The 19,854-nt window shown below is 42.8% G+C and overlaps 1 protein-coding gene across 2 annotated transcripts; it reads left to right on the forward strand.

The window, feature by feature from the left end:
* The first annotated feature begins 663 nt into the window (after window positions 1-663).
* cep76 (centrosomal protein 76) lies at window positions 664-19,549 on the forward strand. Of its 2 annotated transcripts, none has more exons than XM_083639178.1 (13): window positions 664-805; window positions 1,370-1,528; window positions 2,334-2,409; window positions 2,532-2,756; window positions 2,869-3,054; window positions 5,629-5,726; window positions 6,093-6,221; window positions 8,200-8,385; window positions 13,646-13,812; window positions 15,034-15,193; window positions 15,559-15,711; window positions 17,161-17,378; window positions 19,264-19,549. In XM_083639178.1, exons 1-13 carry the CDS (start codon window positions 743-745, stop codon window positions 19,400-19,402), a joined length of 1,959 nt encoding a protein of 652 aa, XP_083495304.1. In that variant the 5' UTR covers window positions 664-742; the 3' UTR covers window positions 19,403-19,549. The 2 variants fall into 2 exon arrangements, with proteins under 2 accessions (XP_083495304.1, XP_083495303.1); XM_083639177.1 differs by having other exon boundaries at window positions 1,370-1,525; window positions 2,325-2,409.
* Window positions 19,550-19,854: the final 305 nt, after the last annotated feature.

The following is a 19,854-nucleotide window of genomic DNA, read 5'->3' on the forward strand; positions in this document are numbered from 1 at the left end:
GTCATTTATGATGTTCCTCGAGCAAATGTGAGGTCATCGATTATGTCAAATGTGATGTTACTTGAGCAGTTGTGATGTCATAGATGTCCGGATATAAATGAGTATTAGATTGCCCAAATAAAGACATCTTGTGGTTCTGATCGATCACCTGCAGGGAGTTCCCATTCAAATAATCCAGCACATAAACTACAACCATTGCTACAACGTCCTTACACTTATAATTTACAGCCCTGTCACTTGGTAAAAAAAATAACTAGTTAATAAAGTTGATTAAAAAAAAATACAAGCTGGTCCTGATTGTCGCATTGTCGCAGATCGATGACGACAGATGAGAGCTGACGTTCCAATTCCTGAATGAAATGTCAAATGTTACGTTAACTGAAAGAAAAATATGAAATAAACATTGCAATCAAATGTCCAACTAATAGATAATATTCGAGACACATTATTTTTGTTTTAGGCGTAAATTGTTATATTTTGGTTTTTACCAGAGCAGGTTTTCAGGCACCGGAGGTCTGGACCTATTCCCGCTTGCTTTTCCGCCACAGTTTAAAGTTTGACTGACAGTTGTTTCTGTTCTGTCAGGACTTCGTTGTGTTTGTTTGTTTGTTTTTATGTCGAATACCATTGCCTACTAGTAACAAATAGCAAGTAACAAAACACCGTTATTCCTCGTTACTCATCGTAACCCCAACTGCTAACGTTAGCTCCAGAAGGATCGTATTGAAGTCTGCCAGGGCTCATGTCTCTGCCTCCCGATAAAGCCTATGAGCTGAAGAAAATCATTCACAACCATCTGATCAAGGTGAGCAAAGTTACTCCATCGCTTTCATCTCGATATATACTTAGAGTTAAATCCTTCACAACCATCTGATCAAGGTGAGCCAATTGCTGCATCACTTTCGTCTCTATATAGCTATAGCTTCACAACCATCTGATCAAGGGTTAAATCATTCACAACCATAAACAAACACCAAAATAAACAAAAAATCAATATTTCATAAAAGCATTAACGTATGCATTCTTACCCAATAGGAGTCTGTGTTCTATGCCTATAAAGTGTGGGACCCCCTGCTATCGGGGACTCATGCAGACTTCCAAGAATGTCTTGAATGATAGGGACAAATGAGCAGTGCTGAGAGTTACACTGTTAGGTAGGTACTAAAACAATGTCGTCAACTGACTGAGACAATTGTGCCTCGTCGTATGTTCCTTTCTACTTCTAACTGACACAAGGTAAGATAATTTCAGGGTTTTCCTGTAACTGAGAGAAGGATAAGCTATTTAGAGGATAGATTCATTCTAAATTGTTCACTGCAATTGATACTTAAGTACATAAGTGTTGTTTGTTTGTTTGTTTGTTTGCCAGATGGATATCCATGGGAAGATCCGGGAGGTGCTGGCTGATACTGTGAGGGAGGATCAGGGTTCAGGACATCAAACTCTCTCTGAGGCTGATTTCCTACATGCTCTGCAGTGCAGGGGCATCATAGATGACGTGGTGAAGGACCTACACATTGCCAAGGTTGTGCAACATTGACAGGCAATTTTCAGATTTATATACGAGGGATCAGCTGATCAGCATTTTGGTAAACAAACGGCGTCACTGGGTGGAAACGGGTAACTTTGTAATGGGAAAAGTGAACAGCGAGCACACTCCAAAAAATATACAGCTCCGGTGCAGGGCACATGCAATATCAAGTCACAGCAGAAAAAGCCAGCACACAAAATGTCACTAAAATGACATTTTGTGTGCTGGCTTTTTCTGCTGTAACTTTGTAATGGGACCCTATGGAGCCAGCCTTGAGTGTCTCACTCTAGCCGGCTGTGCTGTTTACTAAATTCACTTCATTTTAAAAACTGCGACAGTTCACACAACTTTAACACAACATGCATATATTATACATCAGACTCTTGAGCTACTTCTGCTCTCACTCAGAATGTCAAAATATAAGCGATGTGATGTATAGTTTTTGAGATATTAACGTTTGTTTGGCACAACTCATACTAGCTAACTGCTGCAGGGTTCCGCATTTCTGGGTGGTTGTGATGTCACGCTGATTCGTCCTATACTTTACTCACTTTAATTCAGAATTTAAATTAACTTTTGGAAAGAGCCACTTATCAATATTTTCATTATTTGAATACAAATAATTCTCACCAAATTGATTGAATCAAACCCAGTTCAAGATAACTAATCCTCAATTTTATTAAGGATATCTATAGCGAAACCTTTGATTGAGTGTTGTTAATGAATGAATGTGCAATCCTTTTCAAATCACCTGTGCTGACCACTCTGTACTTATGTTGGTTTGATTTGCTAGGAAGTACCGACAGACACCGACAAAGGACCTCCTTCAAAATCTGCTGCTCACTTCATTGATAAAGACCTGACTCAGTTGAAGAAAAGTAAGAAAAGTAATTTACTAGCTCAAATGAAACCAGATAATGGCATGGCTTACTCTCATTCACATCAGATGTCCTAGTTTGTGTTTGAAATGATAGTGAAGATGTTTTCTTTTTCCTTTCAGCCAACATTGACCCAGCCTGGCGGTACCTGCATCTCCAAGTGCTTGGTGGGAAGGCCTTTCTGGAGCACCTCCAGGAGCCTGAGCCCTTACCCGGTCAGGTCTGCGCAACCTTTACACTCTTCTTGCACTTCCGTAAGCAGAGGTTTCGCTCAAAGCCGGTGACGTGTGCCTGTGAACCGGATCTGCAAGAGGGCTTCCTCTTAGAACTCCATAGAGAGGGCATGGGTATGTGACGTGTTGTCTATTAAACTATTCCAGAGTGGCAAATATGAAAATGTTGCAGATTATTACTTTAAACCTATTGATGAATGCAGTCTGTATAATGATGAGATTGCAGGAGAGGGAAGTAAGATGGCGGATGCCACCACCATGCTGTCTATCTGTGACCCGGTACACCTGGTGCTGATCAAGACGGACACCTCCAGTGAGACGACACTGGTCTCCTCCTACTTCCTGGACTGGAGGACCGTCCTCAGCTCGCTCAGTGGGAAGACCGGCATCGCTGTGGAGCTGATGGGAGTGGGTGAGGAAGGATCACTCTACTGTAACTCAATGGAAGAGTGGTTGTGTTTCAGATGAAAGTATCATTTCCATGATATGATGACGGCACGGTGGCTCAGTGGTTAGCGCTGTTGCCTCACAGCAAGAAGGTCCCGGGTTTGAACCCCGGTCCGTCCCAGGTCCTTTCTGTGTGGAGTTTGCATGTTCTCCCCGTGTTTGTGTGGGTTTTCTCCGGGTGCTCCGGTTTCCTCCCACCATCAAATACATGTATGTTAGGGTTATGCCCCTGACCAAGGCACTGGTAAAAGAACTGGGAGTTGGTCCCCGGGCGCTGCACTGTGGCTGCCCACTGCTCCTAGTTCTAGGAAGGTTCCTACTAGAGGATGGGTCAAATGCAGAGGATGAATTTCCCCACGGGGATAAAGGATAACTTAACTTAACTTAACTTCTCCTGAGACATGAGGAGGACGTCAGTGAGTTATAGGCTAGAGAATTCCCCCCCATAGGGAATTCTCTAACAGGAGAAGGTTAGTTACAACCAGTAGGTGCATGGGATCTGATATACTCTCCAGTTAAGTGATTGGCCAGCAGGCCAGCGTGGAAGACTGTGACTGGACAAGGAATGAATGGGGCATACATATCAATGAATCAGTGATATAACCTGAACAGGGCATTGACTGCAGAGGGGAGAGAGAGATGAATGAAAGGACATGCAATCAATGAATGGGATGGTTGATTAGGCATTGCTAGGGGAGGTAGTCTTCATTATTGAAATATAGTCTGAGACATTATTAAAAACTAGCTAACTAACTAGCTAACATGACTGAATGTAGTTATCTCATCAAATCACTGCCAATACCATACCATACCAATAGAGTACTTCATTCTATACCTTTTTACCGATTGATCCCGCTCAACTTAACCACCAGACTGTATATGGGTTGTAGCTGCTGCGATAGACTTAACCACCACAGACTGTATATGGGTTGTAGCTGCTGCGCTACTATAACCATACAAATAGGCATTTTTTTCTAGATCTGTGTACAAAAAGGATTGAATGCAGGTATAGTTTGGCTGGAGAAGTTTTGATACTACTTGGTACTTGGTTATTTCACGGTATCAAATTCCCGATACCCAGCCCTAGCTACCAATTATACAAGTGTTGGTCAATAAAACCCTCTAAAGATCAGTTATCAGCCTGCTGGAGTACTAATAGCACCATCTGAAATAGTGAAGTAGAAATGACCAGAAATATACTTTTCACAAATTCATAGCCAGCAAATAAACTTTTTAGCAAGGGGCATGGACTCGATGGGAGCAGGCAATGGACCGGAAGACCTCGTGGTCAGAGTTGTGGAAAGCTGAGCCACACCGGATCAAATTCCTTATCCAGTCAGTCTACGATGTCCTTCCCAGCCCAACCAACCTCTTCTCCTCAGGGGCCTGGCAGAAGCCCCTGCATGCCCGCTGTGCCAGAAAAGAGGATCCCTGGAACACATCCTGAGCTGCTGCCCAAAAGCCCTAGGAGAGGGACATTATCGGTGGCGCCACGACCAGGTGTTGAGGGTTATTGCAGAGACCATCAGCGCAGGGATTTCTCTCACTAGGCCGCAACAACCAGCGAAGCACTCCGTGGCTTTTGTCAAAGCCGGAGAGAAGCCACAACAGCGCACACACCCAACACACCTCTCCTGGCAACAGCTCGGGACTGGCAGCTGAAGGTCGACCTGGGGAGACAGCTCAAATTCCCGGAAACCATAGCAGTGACCACGCTCAGGCCTGACATGGTTCTTGTGTCAGAATCATAAAGGCAGGTGGACCTGCTGGGATTGACTGTGCCCTGGGAAGACCGGATGGAGGTGACGTTTGGGAGAAAGACAGCCAAGTACGAGGAGCTCGCAGGTGAAGGCTGAAGCAGGGGATGGAAGACCCCATCGAGGTCGGCTGCTGAGGACTCGCCGGCCAGTCGCTCTGCAGGGCCCTCAAGCTGCTGGGTATTAGGGGACTGCACAGCAAGAGAGCCATCAGGAACATCACTGATGCTGCTGAGAAGGCATCAAGATGGCTGTGGATCAAAAGGGGTGATCCACACAAGCTACCTAGGCACAAGTCGGGGACTGATCATCCCTGGCTGGGTCACCTGGACGAGGGTGTATGATGTTGAGAGACCCGAAACACCTGTTGACCCCAGGTTACATCACTGATGATGTGTCTAGGTTGCACCGTAAGGTGTGTGTAAAATCAGTTAAGCTGCTAAATTTGTGTAACATTGTTAATTAGTAAGTGAATGATGGAAACACAAGATATGTGGAAAACCTCTGCTGTTTGCCAGTCTGTTCACAGCTCTCACTGACATGGCAACAGCTTTCACTAACAGCAGCTGTGTGTGTGTGTGTGTGTGTGTGTGTGTGTGTGTGTGTGTGTGTGTGTGTGTGTGTGTGTGTGTGTGTGTGTGTGTGTGTGTGTGTGTGTGTGTGTGTGTGTGTGTGTGTGTGTGTGTGTGTGTGTGTGTGTGTGTGTGTGTGTGTGTGTGTGTGTGTGTGTGTGTGTGTGTGTGTGTGTGTGTGTGTGTGTGCGTGCGTGCGTGTGCCACCAGGAAGTGAATGTAAAGTGCCAGCTGGTGTTTTCAATGTCAGTCTGGAGCTCTACCCTCCTCTTTTAGAGACTCTGAGCGCTGACATCATCTCTACACAGGTCAGGATACTGGAGTCTCTCTACCTTTCTGTCTCTTTTCTGTTAATTTGTCCTTAATTTATTCATCGGACAAACTGACTATGGAATAATTAATTCATGAGGGAATTAATGAAGTCCTTAGCAATATTCCCAGAATTAATTGACTCATAAATGTACTACTGTAGTTAAGTAATACTGTTGTGTTTCAAGCCTCTGTTTTCCCAAATAGATACATCTGTGATGGGACGTGCACTTTAATCACATATCTGCATTCAATCTATAACATTCAAGTTGCTTTCTACATTATCACCTATCCTAGATTGCAGCATTGGTGATAGCTACATCAGACTGTTTATTTTTTGACATCATGGTACATGTCCCATCCAGCAATCACTGGAACGGCAGAAGACTGCAGAGAAGGAGCGGCTGTTCTTGGTTTATGCCAAACAGTGGTGGAGGGAGTTCCTTGAGATCCGCCCGTCACACCAATCCAAAATGGTCAAGATCTTTGCACAGGTTGGTGTGAGTTTTCATTTCTAGTGCTTTGGGTTGTAGAAAAGCTGAAACTATTATACAGGCATCCCATACATGTTTTTATACAGGGACAGTGTCACACATGTACAGTACACACACACACCTGGGAATTTCTCAGAACAATCTTTCGCCGATCTTCCGGCAAAGACTAAAAACACACCTTTTCAGGCTCCATCTGGGCCCTTTTTGAACTAACATCTTTCTCTCTCTCTCGCTCTCTCTCTCTCTCTCTCTCTCTCTCTCTCTCAAAAAAAAACTCCCACTAGCACTATTCCTTCAGAACTTGTAGCTGTCATAGACTGTGTTGCATAGTTGATTTCTCTATTGCTGACAAAATGTGTTATTGTAAGTCGGATAAAAGCGTCTGCTAAATGACATAATGTAATGTAATCATTCAATGTAATGTAAACAATCTTATTTATTGGCTCATTTGGCTTCTGAAGGAGGTAGTCTTTTCATGGTTTGGTTAGAAAGCTTCTTGTTTTTCTAGCCAATCCAGGGATTACGAAGCCCACTACCTTCCTCTTTGACTCCCTTTGATTCAAAAATTATGTTTATTCGTATAGACCTAATTCACAAGCATGTCTCAGAGGGCTTGATAGAGAATGTGTCTCGGTAAATCTAGCTAAGCACAATCAATGAACAGGATTGAACAACTTATATAAAGCTTATAAAATACAAGCATATCAAGAGAAGAGAGGGAAGGGAAGAGAGCAGAGAGAGGGAGGAGAGAAGACAGCGTAGTAGAGAGTGAATAGAGATAGTATAGTATTTTCTCCTTTTCTCACTCACTTTCATGTCACCACCTCTCCCTGGGCCCAGGTGCACCCAATCAGCCTAACAAACCTAACACCAGGCTCCTGTAAGACGGGGCCAGGAGAGTGGGAGGATCATCACACTTGTAGATGTTTTATTACAGAAAGTGTATGAAACCCATGACCAAAATAGTCATACATTCTCTCATTTGTTGGAATTGGGTTGGAACCCTCTCAAGGAACCCTGGGGGTCCGCAGACCCCACTTTGACTTACCAACTAAAGAATCTAAGTAATGTACCACCTAACCTAAGTTACCGTATCATATCCTAACCCAGAGGTTCTCAAATGTTTTTCAGCCAAGGACCCCTTACAAGATAGAAAATATACCGGGGACCCCCTCATTCTGATTTGTGATTTTGGGCTAAGCTTAATTGTTTCCACGGTAACGTGCTTGACTTTTAATTTGATAGGTTTGTTATTAGAATGTAATCCATGAACCATTTTAGATTTAAAGCATAAACTATTTTCGTTGAACTATGAAGATTTTGCAAAAAAAAAATATATATTTTTTTTTTATTACATTACATTTACATTACGTCATTTAGCAGACACTTGTTTTATCCAAAGCGACTTACAATATCACAATTTGTCAACAGTACAGAAAACCACTATGCAACACAATCAATGACAGCCAAGATATTTTGATAGACTAGCACCATGTAGGAAGTAGTTTGAGAAGGAATAAGTAACATGTAGCATTTTATTAAAAAAAAAAAAAAAAAAAAAAATTTACTTGAAAACTTTTCGCGGACCCCCTGGCAAAGTGCCACGGACCCCCATTTGAGAACCACTGTCCTAACCTACCTGCTACCCTGTGGACCACGGAGCACAGCCCATCTCACACACACACACACACACACACACACACACACACACAGCACAGCCCATCACACACACACAGCACACAGCACAGCCCATCACACACACACAGCACACACACAGCACAGCACAGCCCATCACACACACACACACACACGGGGCACAGCACAGCCCATCCGTGCACCCGCACGCCACCACCTGACCGGCAGGTCTTGGCACGCCACGCAGGGTCCCCTAGATGCACGCAAGGAAAAACTCCCGATCTAGGGAAGAAACCTTGTGAGGGCCGATGCAAATGTGGGTGTGCATCTGTGTGCTCTGCAGGATGAGAATGGCGTCAACAGGCCGGTGTGTTCATACGTGCGTGTCCTGCGGGCCGGCCGGCTCCTGGAGAGCCCCCGGCAGGCGGCCCGCTTCGTCAGCCTGCTGGCCCACGAAAAGGCCCCCATGGTCGGAGGAGGCAAGCAGGAGCAGTGGTGCACTCTAATGGCTTTCCTGTGTAGAGGCAAGGTAATAATACAGCTACAACATAGAAGGACTCACATTTTCCACTCATCTGTGTCCTTGCTTGACTGCTTAATCCTCATCCCCAAAGACACAGACATAAGGCCTGAGGATGAACCCCAAATGACCATCCCTCCCTCCCTCCCTGGTAAAGTAGGTGTGGTTGAAGTCAGTGGTACATAGTCCGCACTTTGCTCCATAGAGGAATCCTTGAAACGTTTGTCCAGTGTCACCTTGATTTAAAAATGAGAATTTGTTTGTCATGGTTTTATTAGGCTACATAATTCCTGACCATACAGGTCTGTGGTGTGAGGTAACAGTAGATTGAAATAGGCTAGAATTAAAATCTCACACATCCCTACCTTATTAAAGAAACTCATATTTTTCAATGTGTATGTTAAAGCCTATATGAACAAAATTACTAATTACAGTAAGCGCACGCTTTGGGACATGGGGATATTCACTGCATAACTGCGTGGCACCCCTTTGGTGTGTTTCAAATGGATAATTCCATCAGCATACATTTTCGTTAGTTTCTAATGGTTTATCTGAATCCAAACTGGTTCAGAGAATGAATCTCCCCCTCTCTCTTCCCTCTCTCTCGTTCCCTCCCCTCTCTCTCTCTCTCTCTTGCTCTCCCCATCTCTCTTTTCTCTCTCTGTCACTGTCCCTCTGCTTGCCCATGGCACTCAGCAAGAAAGAAGCTGCTGTCACAGACGTGACTGTGGCTTTTAAGGGGAGTGGACTGGACATGAGCTCACACGTGTGAATACTGTTTTGGGCATAAACACGCCTATATGGAGGTTTGCACCGAGATGACGCCAAGCGCAGCGGGCCGACACGCCCACAATTAGGGCTTTGCACAGTGTTATTCCAGCGCAAAACGCGCGGTAATGCAAAATTACCGCCTTTGTGATGATAGGGCCCTGTATCTCCCACTAGACAGGACAGGACTAGGCAGGGTGCGCTTTGCAAGCAAAATGCTTTTTGTTTTTGCAGAAAAAAATCTTGCACGTGCACTAACCGTGCGTGCTTCAGCCCCGCTGCTACAACTCCATCCTTGGAGAAACAAACAATTTATCTATAATATAGATACATTCTCTTTTGTGTGACATCTGACAAGAGATGTCTTTTGAGATCCTGAAGTGAGGAGTTTCAACAAGTGTTAGCTATATTACTTTTTTAAATGATCTCTGGCACATAAGGCTGTAGAGTAAGTAAAAGGCACGCATCCAAACTCCATTTGGCCTAGCTTGAAGCACGCAGTGATATTGTTTTTGTTAATAATTCTTCTTTCCTCTGTCAAACTGTGTAAACAGTGTGGACATATCTAAAAGTGTGGACATATCTAACAGATGTAATGAGTAGAAATGTCCAGTGCCAATATATTATTATAATAATGCTCTGTCTTTCCATAATACTAGCACTATTACTACCTGGTACTACTACAAGTTAAAAAGTAGCAATAATAAATAAATAAACACACCGCCACAAAATTCTATGGGTCATAAGTGATGATTGAGAGGGAAAACCATTACCAAGACCAAGTACCGCACCTTGGGGGACAGAGCCTTCGCCATTGCTGCCCCAACCCTCTGGAATTCCCTGCCCCTTAACATCTGTAACTCTGACACACTCACTTCTTTCAAAAACCAACTCAAATCCCACCGTTTCAAGAAAGCCTACAATATCTGACTTCTACCTCCACCTTCCTTTTTCTTTTTGCAACCCCCATATTTGTTTTTGTTCTGTATTTGTGTACGTTTTATGTTATACTGTATGTAAAACGTCTTTGAGTAATTAGAAAAGCGTCATATGTATTATTATTATTATTATTATTAAAACGTTTGTGTAAATAACGTTTTTTTTCTTTTTTATGAAATCATTGCATAGTATACCTTTAATGTCACAAAGATTTATGTCACCCCAAAAAGCTGGATAAACTCTATTGCGCAAATACGCAGGCGAGTTTAGCTGGTTTTACTCTCTTGTGCATTCATGAACACAGCTGATTGTATCGTTTGTAAGAAAGAGGGATTTGCGCAGAGTTGACTGACTGATGCATTTTCATCTGTAGATGAGATACTGGGGAATTTCCCAGACCACCACAGGATAAATATTCCCTGCCTCTCCTCCCCTCCTCTGTGAGTGGCTGGCAGACAGACACAACACAACTCTCACAAAGTGGCCCTTGTCAACTGTGATTTATGAGTTTCATTCCAGGGGAAATTAATTTAGCCTCGTCAGTCCCCAGCCTGCTCTGACGCTGCCGTCCATATTAGCACTTCTGGGGAACATCTATCATTGTGACTTCCCCACAGCCCAAGCCAGCAAGTCCCCAGCTCAACCCAGGCCTCTTTACTGGAAAAGTTGTACTACTGAAATAAGAGTTGCTTACTGTCACAGACAGTTTGACAACAACGTTTCCTTTACAGCAGACGTGTGTGTTCAACACTTTTGGTTGCTGTGAGAAGGGGACATTGTATTTCTGGTTAAAGTCGAGCTGAACCCAAAAATGACTTATTTTCTTTTAGTTCAAATACTTGGGTATACAGTGCACCTATTTAATAATGTATGCAAAAAAAATCACAACAATCTAATTTCTTTAGTTTTTCACACTTTTTCACATCAAAAGTTCATTTTTCAAGATTTCATTGATAACAGTAATGTACAGTTTGCTGACGTCACCTAGTACTATCAAATTTCTACCCCATTTCAACCAATCATATCATGCAGCTGTCAATCAAATCTTCATTTCAGGATAATTTTCTCTTCCAAATGAAGTAGAAAATGGTGCCTAGTGCCTGTCATCTGGCAGAATTCCTATCCCATAAACTAACTACTAACTTGGCCAATTGTTAGAAACATGAACAAAAAACAAAAACTATCATCTCTAAGAATGCAAAGAAATGTAACTGGCTCGTTAAAACGCGCATTCCAGGGATATTGTATTTACAGCAGCGATAATGGCACGCGCATCCGAGAGCTTGGTTGTCAGGGGTTGCACCTCGGAGATTCCAGGCCGACGGTCTGCACTCTCCGCTCGGCAACACGAAGGCAGCTGGCTGCCTGCGGCTCGCTGAGCTCCACTCAGCCACTAACCTCCCGTCAAAAGGCTCTTCCCGAGGGGAGCGCCACGACACACTGAATCCCACTCGATTTGGAGGCGGAACACGCCAGGATTGGCCAAAACCCAATCCAGTGCCCAGAATTGTCAAATAAAATCATCGACATGATACTATGACCCGCCTCTCAACCTGTCATCTTAGACAAACTATGTTTTCAGTCTGAAACGGACTCATATGCACGTGACGAACGGGTTCAGTTCGACTTTAAGGTTTTACAAATCTGTTTATAAATGTGCAGGAAAGAGAAGAGAGATGCAATTAAAAGTCTATGTGTGAAGTAAGGCAAGGTTTGATCTGGTTTGACCCCAAATCTTTACAGCATTCCAGAGAATGTGGTGGAGAGTGACAGTAAATGTGGGATGATGTCAGATGGTACACAACAAAGGGCACAAGCTAAATTGGAATGCACAGCACTGTGAGTACATGGGTTACAGTTGACCCTGCTGAGACACCAGGACAAACTAGAGTGTGAAAAAGAACCTGTCTCAACCTCTCACAGCTCCACAAAGGTTCATGACTCACGGTTTACTGGAGAAAGTTGAATAAACTTCACGGAAAAACAATGCAGATGTATTTCTTTGTACAAAAACAATGCAGATCTTTTTTGCACATGATCTCACACATATCTGAAAAATGTAAACAGTTTTGCAGACATTAATTTAGTTTGATAGTTATTGAGTTGATTTGAGTTTAGTTGTAGACCAGTGATGTCATTCATGCACAAATGATATCACTGGTCCACAACTTAAAGCCCCATTCAGCAACTTTTCCAAGTTTTGCTATTGGAGAAACTGCGCCCTCTGGGTGCAATAGTATCGTATCAATATCGCCGTTCAAAGTCAACAAAACACAGCGCCAGAAAGCTCTATGTACATGTATGTGACATCGGGTACTCGCCACGTGATTAAATAATAATCTATATTTACGTGAAACGTCATTTTTGTAGCAAATCCACACCGAGTTGCTTCCTTGTTTTACTGAACACCGCTTCAGCTGTACACAGCGCATGCGCAGTATGCCGTACATGCTGCCTCCGGGACGCCGGCACAAAAATGCTTAGTCCCAGGAGATGCCTTTGGAGGGCGCTGTGGGACCAATAGAGGCAACATTCTACTTCTTAGAATACACTGGATCATATTAAATGACTAAAAAGCTGTTATATTAAGGTGAAAAATATTAAGGTGAAAAAGTTACTGATTGGGGCTTTAACTCAAATAATCAAAAATCAACTCTCAATAAATGTCAAACTAAATGAATGTCTGCAAAACTGTTAAAAGTTTTCAGATATGTGTGCGATCATGTGCAAACAATTAAATCTGCATTGTTTTTCGGTGAAGTTCTCCTTTAACTCATTGAGTGCCAGCCACTTTTGGAGAACGGAAGCTCCCAGTGCCAGAGTTTCAGAGCGTTTTCAGTGATTTCTCGAGGCCCACAGAATATTGTGTGATATTAAACACCGAACACGCACAAAGAACGAGCTGACTCTATTGTATCATCAGCAAAAAAAAGTTTATTGATACCATTTTCCGTTCTTTAGTTATGAGCCGGAGAAGATAGGTCGTTTTGAGCAAATACAGGCGTTTCAAATTAGAAGCTGAGTTATTCCGCCTTTTGTGAAATTAAGCATTTCAAGCACATTCACTGACTCTGAAGATAATATTTTCTGATGTAGTGACGTGGTGTAGTTGTGTGGTGCCTGCGTGCCCCACCCCCCTCTCCCCCCCCTCAGCTGCAAACTCCTCCCCACACTAACACACGCTTTTTCCTGCTGTTTTCCAGACCTTTCTCTAATCTGGAGAGCACTGTCGCCACCTAGTGAGTCCGTAAAATAGGTTATACACCTTCAATAGCTACAATATTTGTACAGGAGATGCCTGAGGCTTTGATCCACGTCCCACCGTCAAAAAACGCATTTGATGTCGATCGACGTCCTTGGCACTCTACGTCACTATTTACTTTGACGTCGATCGACGTCCTTGGCACTCAATGAGTTAATGTTTAAAACAAAATGTGTTATTATGACTGTAAGAGCCGTCATCAGTGCATTATCGATGGTAAATGTGATGTGGGTGACAGTTTCCACATTTCCCCACTGGAGGCATCAAAGAGTTATGTTTGCCCCATTGTTTTGCCTACAGGGAGACTGTGAGGACCACGCCACCTTGCTGTGCAGCCTCTTGCTGGGCTTTGGCCTGGATGCATATGTGTGTGTGGGCACCAAAGCCAAGGTAGGGCCACACACCTGGGTCCTGACCCGCGGCACCGACGGGACGATCACCTTCTGGGAGAGCCTGACCGCACACAGGTCAGATTTGTTTTTCTTTACCGCAGTATGTTGTTGTTTTACAGACACACTGTGACGGGAGGTAGCCACTTCATAACTAATGACCACTCTCGCCATCCCCTTCTAAACCCTCACACCCAAACTAGGTTTCTACAAAGGGGCTCTCCCAAATAGCACGAGGGATAGTCCCATTGGACTTGGTGTATTAGTAAATGTAATGCATCAGTGAGATTTATGTAATGGATGCTTTCAACATTGAAGAAGAATTAGAAGAGGCCTATTCCAAAGAGGGGTGTGAGTGTACATCAATGTATGATTTATGATGGTCACCACTGACCATGATCATATTCTATCATCGATGTTGATGTCCATTGGACATGCCGTGATATTCTAAAATATGATCATGGTCGGTGGCGACCATCATCAATTGCAATTGTACTATAAACTGCCCTTTAGGCAGGCCTTCCAAATTTTTGCATTTTTTGTAATTGCAAAAACCAACACAATAGGTTAAGGCGATGTCTCGTCATAGACGCTGGGTTAGCTGGCTCAGCCTGCCTGGGGGCGTGGTCAGGGTGGGGTAAATCCCCCGTTCTATCCATTCAGCAAAGTTAGAATTTAGCTGATAGCCCAGCCCAGGCAGACACGATCGGGGATTTAACCACTGCAGTAAACGCACATCTGAGCAGACATCTTGTGTTCTGCTCTAGAATCCCAAAAGCTGTCGTTTAGAGCCGCAGTACCTTCCTTTGGTGAGTCAGCCTATTGATATATGGGCGGTTTTACCCCACTCGCGCGCGTGCCAGCCATATAACATTTTGTGGGTGTTCCTAGACATGTCGACTGTCTCTATCGAAATAAGTTTGACGACTTCATTGTGAAATCCTGACTAATTATTTTATACTGTATGCTTGTTGGTGTATTGTCTTTTTTATTTGGTCGAATAAAATCATTCATTCAATTCATTCATTCATTCATTCATTCAACAAAAGAAATTCATAGAAGCTCACTTTATTGTGATTAAATATCAGTAATTCTTTGCCTCAGAAAAAGCCATTATGTTTTTGCCCTTGTTAGTTAGTTAATTTTTAGTTAGTTCGGTCGGTCTGTCTGTCTGTCTGTCAGCAGGATAGCTCAAAAATGTATCAACAGATTTCTGTGAAATTTGGTGGGCAGTTAGGCCTTGGGCCAAACCACAATTGATTTGAATCGAGTGGGATTGTTTTCCGTTTCTATGGTCAGGTACCTGCACCAGGCCATAGATCCCGATGCCCCGCCCCTAGCGCCCCAGCCCAAACCCTCCTCCCCCTACCGCACCGTGGGCTGCGTCTTCAACCACCACAACTTCCTGGCCAACTGCCAGCCATCTGATGCTGTGGAGCTCTGTGTCTTTGACTTCCAGGTAGGAGCGCAGTGTACCTCACTGTTTCCCCCTAAAACTGAGTAGGTGGGATGGGAGCTGCCATCCTCCCTAAGTCAATTTAATTTGTATTTGTTTCAACTTGAGCGTTTCAGTGAGGAATAAGTCATTTTTTTATTGGCTTGCTTTGATGTATTTCACTATTCTCATCTTTATATCTTGTGGTTCCTAATTGTTTTTCAACTCATCCACCACCGATGTATAGACCATTTAACTCATCCAACACCAATGTGCAAGCCTGCTCAGTCAACTTATCCTGGATTTAAAAAAAAACACACACAAAAAAAACAAAAGTAATAGTCACCTAAATGTCTATATTTGAAACATTCTCTTGGTCTTTCCTTCAGAACCAGTCTCGGTGGAAGGCGATGAGCGAGGAGGCTCTGAAGTCCACCTCTCTGCCCCCTCTGCCTCCGCTCTGTGCTCCCTCTCTGGAGCCTGCCGCTGCCAGCCACCAGCTGGAGCTGGAGATGCGCTACCTGGTGTCTGAGCACAGGAAGGTAAAACACGGTGTCTAGACACTTTGAATTTTCACATTATGTTTCACTCACCTACAGACTCTGCTCAGAGAGAAAGCTGTTCAGAACGTTGCAACCGATGACAGCTATGGTTCAAATAGGCCCTCTCTATGGGCCAAATATCACCTTTTAGCACAGCAATACTAATGCGTCGTTTAGAACATAATATATAGGTCCAACGATCCTAAACTTTCCCTTTCAAAATTAGATTAAATTACACAACGTGATCCAACCTATTCTGAAACTACATAAGAAGTTAAAAGTTATTTGAGTAAGCACTTCATCATTTAACAGAGTACACAATAATATTTAAAGGTAGGATTTCATCAAAAAAAGATTATATAATTTAAAAAGGTTTCCCCTCAAAACGATCACTTCTGGCCCATATAATAGTGTGGCAGTGTGTTTATGTTGAGAGACGCTGCGCCCTGTGTGTATTTTAGTGATAGGACATTGTTTTGCTGTGTTCTGTGTTCATGTGGTCGAGCGAGGTTGTGTTTATGTGGAGAGAGAGAGTGCCGATAAACCGTTCAAACACAGGGATTAAACGTTCCACAGTGGTTATGCTATAAAAACACAAATAAACACACACATACCTTCAAACCATCGAGGGATGAGCTGCAAACAGCTCAAACATCGATCAGGGAATGAGATGTATTTCCTGGTTTTAGTCCGGGGTGACTCCACTCTGGTCTGAGAACATCTTAGCGATGCTATTGGCTGGCTATTGCGCTGTGAACGATGTCATTGGCTGGACCCCCACGTGGACCTCTATACAATGTAACGTCCCAAAAACGTCCCGGAAAAGCAAAACATTGCCAAAACAGGCAGAGGGCAGTGTCGCTCCATATAAACACCCCCCCCCCCCCCCCCACACACACACACACACACAATTCCAATGGGCCCTAAGTGATGATTGATAGGGAAATATTTTGTATGCATCTATATATATATTTCTTTTTATTAAACAGCTGCATAGTATACCTTTAATTAATTCATTTTTATTTATTTTTTACAAATTTACTGGTAACCATAAATTAATTACGTAAATTATTATTATTAATAATAACATTGTTATTGTTATTATTATTATTATTATTATTATTATTATTATTATTATTATTATTATTATTATTATTATTATTTTAACAGATCATTTAGCCATTGATACAGTTTGGTTAATTGGGCTAGTAAAGTCAATACTCTCTGAATGAATGTTCCTGTACTCTGGAATGGATCTGTAGAGGAGAGGCTGATTGAGAACCTGAATGAGAGAAATGTAATCTCTGGACCCTGCTTCTTGACTACATATTTAAACTCTTAGCACATGGTGGTCTATCCATCAGAACATAGCCAGATGTTGTGTCCCAAATAATGTGTAATTGAAGAAACACTGATCTACAGCCTGAGCCCTGTGGTTTCCCCCTCCAGGACCTGGAGCTGGCCACAGTATGGGACGACCAGCTGTCCTACCTGCTGTCCTCGGCCCTGGCAGCCTACGAGCTGGAGCGCTGCACCGGCGTCTCCTGTGGCAACGAGGAGTTCCAGGATGCGGTGAGGAGGGCGGTGCCGGACGGACACACCTTCAAAGGCTTCCCCATCCACTTCCTGCACCGCAACGCTCGCAGAGCCTTCGCCACCTGTCTCAGGTAAGGGGAGGGTGGCAGAACCAACATGGGCTCTCTAAGGAATATTTCAGCAGGCTGGCCTCGTGGTCAGAGAGACTGAAGTGTTCCTTAGAGATACTGAATCCCTACCAGTAGGGCCGGGCAATATATCGATATTACTGTATATTGATGTCGCGATATAAGACTAGGGATGTAACGATACATTAAACTCATGATTCAATACATGAGTTCACAATACGATTCTCTCATGATTCTTTCTTGATTAAATGAGATTGCAGACAAATTATGACTGAAAAAGATTCCTTTAAAGTAACTAAGAGCAAGATTTTTGATTGTTATTAAACAGTCTAAATGTAATATTGATGCCTCACATCTTACCTCTAATAGTAGATGAGACCATGAGTGTAGAAAGCCCCGTGAAGTAGCGTGGAAAGCCATCCTTCTTGTTTTGGGTCTTGCTAGGCAGAGCGAAACATTTACGACAGCTGTAAACCATTGCTAGGCAGAGCGAAACGGTTTACGGCCGTAGCAACAGCCCCAAAACAGCTTTCCTCGCTACTTTCTGCTCTCGTGAACATCTCTCGTTATATTCGTCATATTATACTGTTTTTTTTCTGATCTTTTCTTCATCCAATTAAATAATTCCCTTTTTTTCTGAGATTGGGTATAACTGCAAACCACAAACTTTGCAATGAATGCTTCCTTTTCTTTGTCAAACAAACAAAAAACCCATTGTGATTAATTTTTCATCTGATCGATTAATCTTCACACATTACATTGTATCGATACATCTCGTGATGTATTGTTACATCCCTATGAGACTAGATTTTGGATATTGTAATATGGCGTAAGTGTTGTGTTTTCCTGGTTTTAAAGACTGCATTACAGTAAAGTGATGTAACTTTCTAAACTTACCAGACTGTTCAAGCTGTTCTATTGTTAGCCTTTACCCACTTATTCATTATATCCACATTACTCATGATTATTTACCAAAAATCTCAATATGTAAATATTGTGAGAAAGCACTAATATTATCACAGTATCGATATCAAAGTATTTGGTCAAAAAGATTGTGATATTTGATTTTGTCCAATGTCCATATCGCCCAGCCCTACATGTGGCTTTGACTTACAACTGAACACTTTGTAGAACTACAGAGATGTATATCGTGTATCGACATTCTGCCTAAAAATATCGATATTACTTTTGGTGCATATCACCCAGCCCTACCTACTGTACCAGGACTAGGGCTGCTGGTCTTTAGCTCAGCCTGAACTCTGACCCCGATGTGGAGGGGGCAAGCAAGAGGAATGAGAATGTTCCTACTGAGATCAACATGTGCAGTATTTTGTTGTGTTTGGGTTGTATGCATTATTGGAGTGACATGGAGCAATAGTAAATACATGCTCACACATCCAGTCTCAACACCATCTAGCATTTCATTGAGGCAACATCCTCTGTGAAGATGCCCCCACATTCTCCACCAGCCCTGACCAACACACAGAGAGCCCAAGCATCTGGCTCCCTGCCCCATGAATATGTCACACCCTCTCCCCCCCATCTGAGCTATCCCTCCCCAACACAAAAACCATAAAATAATGATCAAAAATGTAAGTGAAATTTGACTTTGCCTTTACATTTCTAGTTCATGCATGGAGTATTCATGAACAGAAAGCCACCAAATTAGCTGGCTTGTTTCAGTTCACTATAGTCGTGTCAGTATACATAACTGAGACTGATGTCTGAGGTTTAAAATGTATATATACCGTATTGCTTTCAATATATCTAGGTCTGTAACTGGTGTACCTAAATGTCTTAATTTAGTATATAATTAAATGTTATGTTGCTGTAATGTTGACATCACTTGGTGTTACATGCTCTGTATTTGTTGTTGGTTTTTGTACAGGTCTTCATTCTGTGAGGAGATAGTGTGTTGTCGTGGTGACCATGTGAGGCTGGCGGTCCGTGTTCGGGTGTTTGCCTATCCGGAGAACGCGTGTGCAGTCTGGCTCATGTTTGCCTGTAAATACCGCTCAGTACTCTGATTAAAGGACAGACTTTGTATCTTCAAAAACTCCGGGTTGGGACACGAAATACATACATGCATGGTAGAAGTATGATGTTGTAACAAGGCCTAGACTTGTACTAATTTTGGAGAGCTACTTTATTGTATTTATTGAAAAATCTCTTGTGACTGGACGGCTGGTGAAACCGCAGACATTGAACCCACACTTTTCTGTTACCCCACCCTCATGATCTGCCCTCTTTTTTTAAAGTACAGTACACTGAATATTTGTACAGACAACACATTCTGTTTACACGCTAAGGGTTGTTATTGTATTTATATATCTATTTTTGTAAATAAATTAAACTTTGTATATCTGAATGCAGTTCAGCTGGCATGTTGACGTTCTCCAGTCGATGACGTCTATTTTTACTTTCAATCTGAAAAACGAATATTCAATTCCGTTTTCATTTTATTTTAAAGATTTACACC

This window comes from Poromitra crassiceps (assembly GCF_964638095.1).
Source record: "Poromitra crassiceps genome assembly, chromosome: 1".
Lineage (NCBI taxonomy): Eukaryota > Metazoa > Chordata > Actinopteri > Beryciformes > Melamphaidae > Poromitra > Poromitra crassiceps.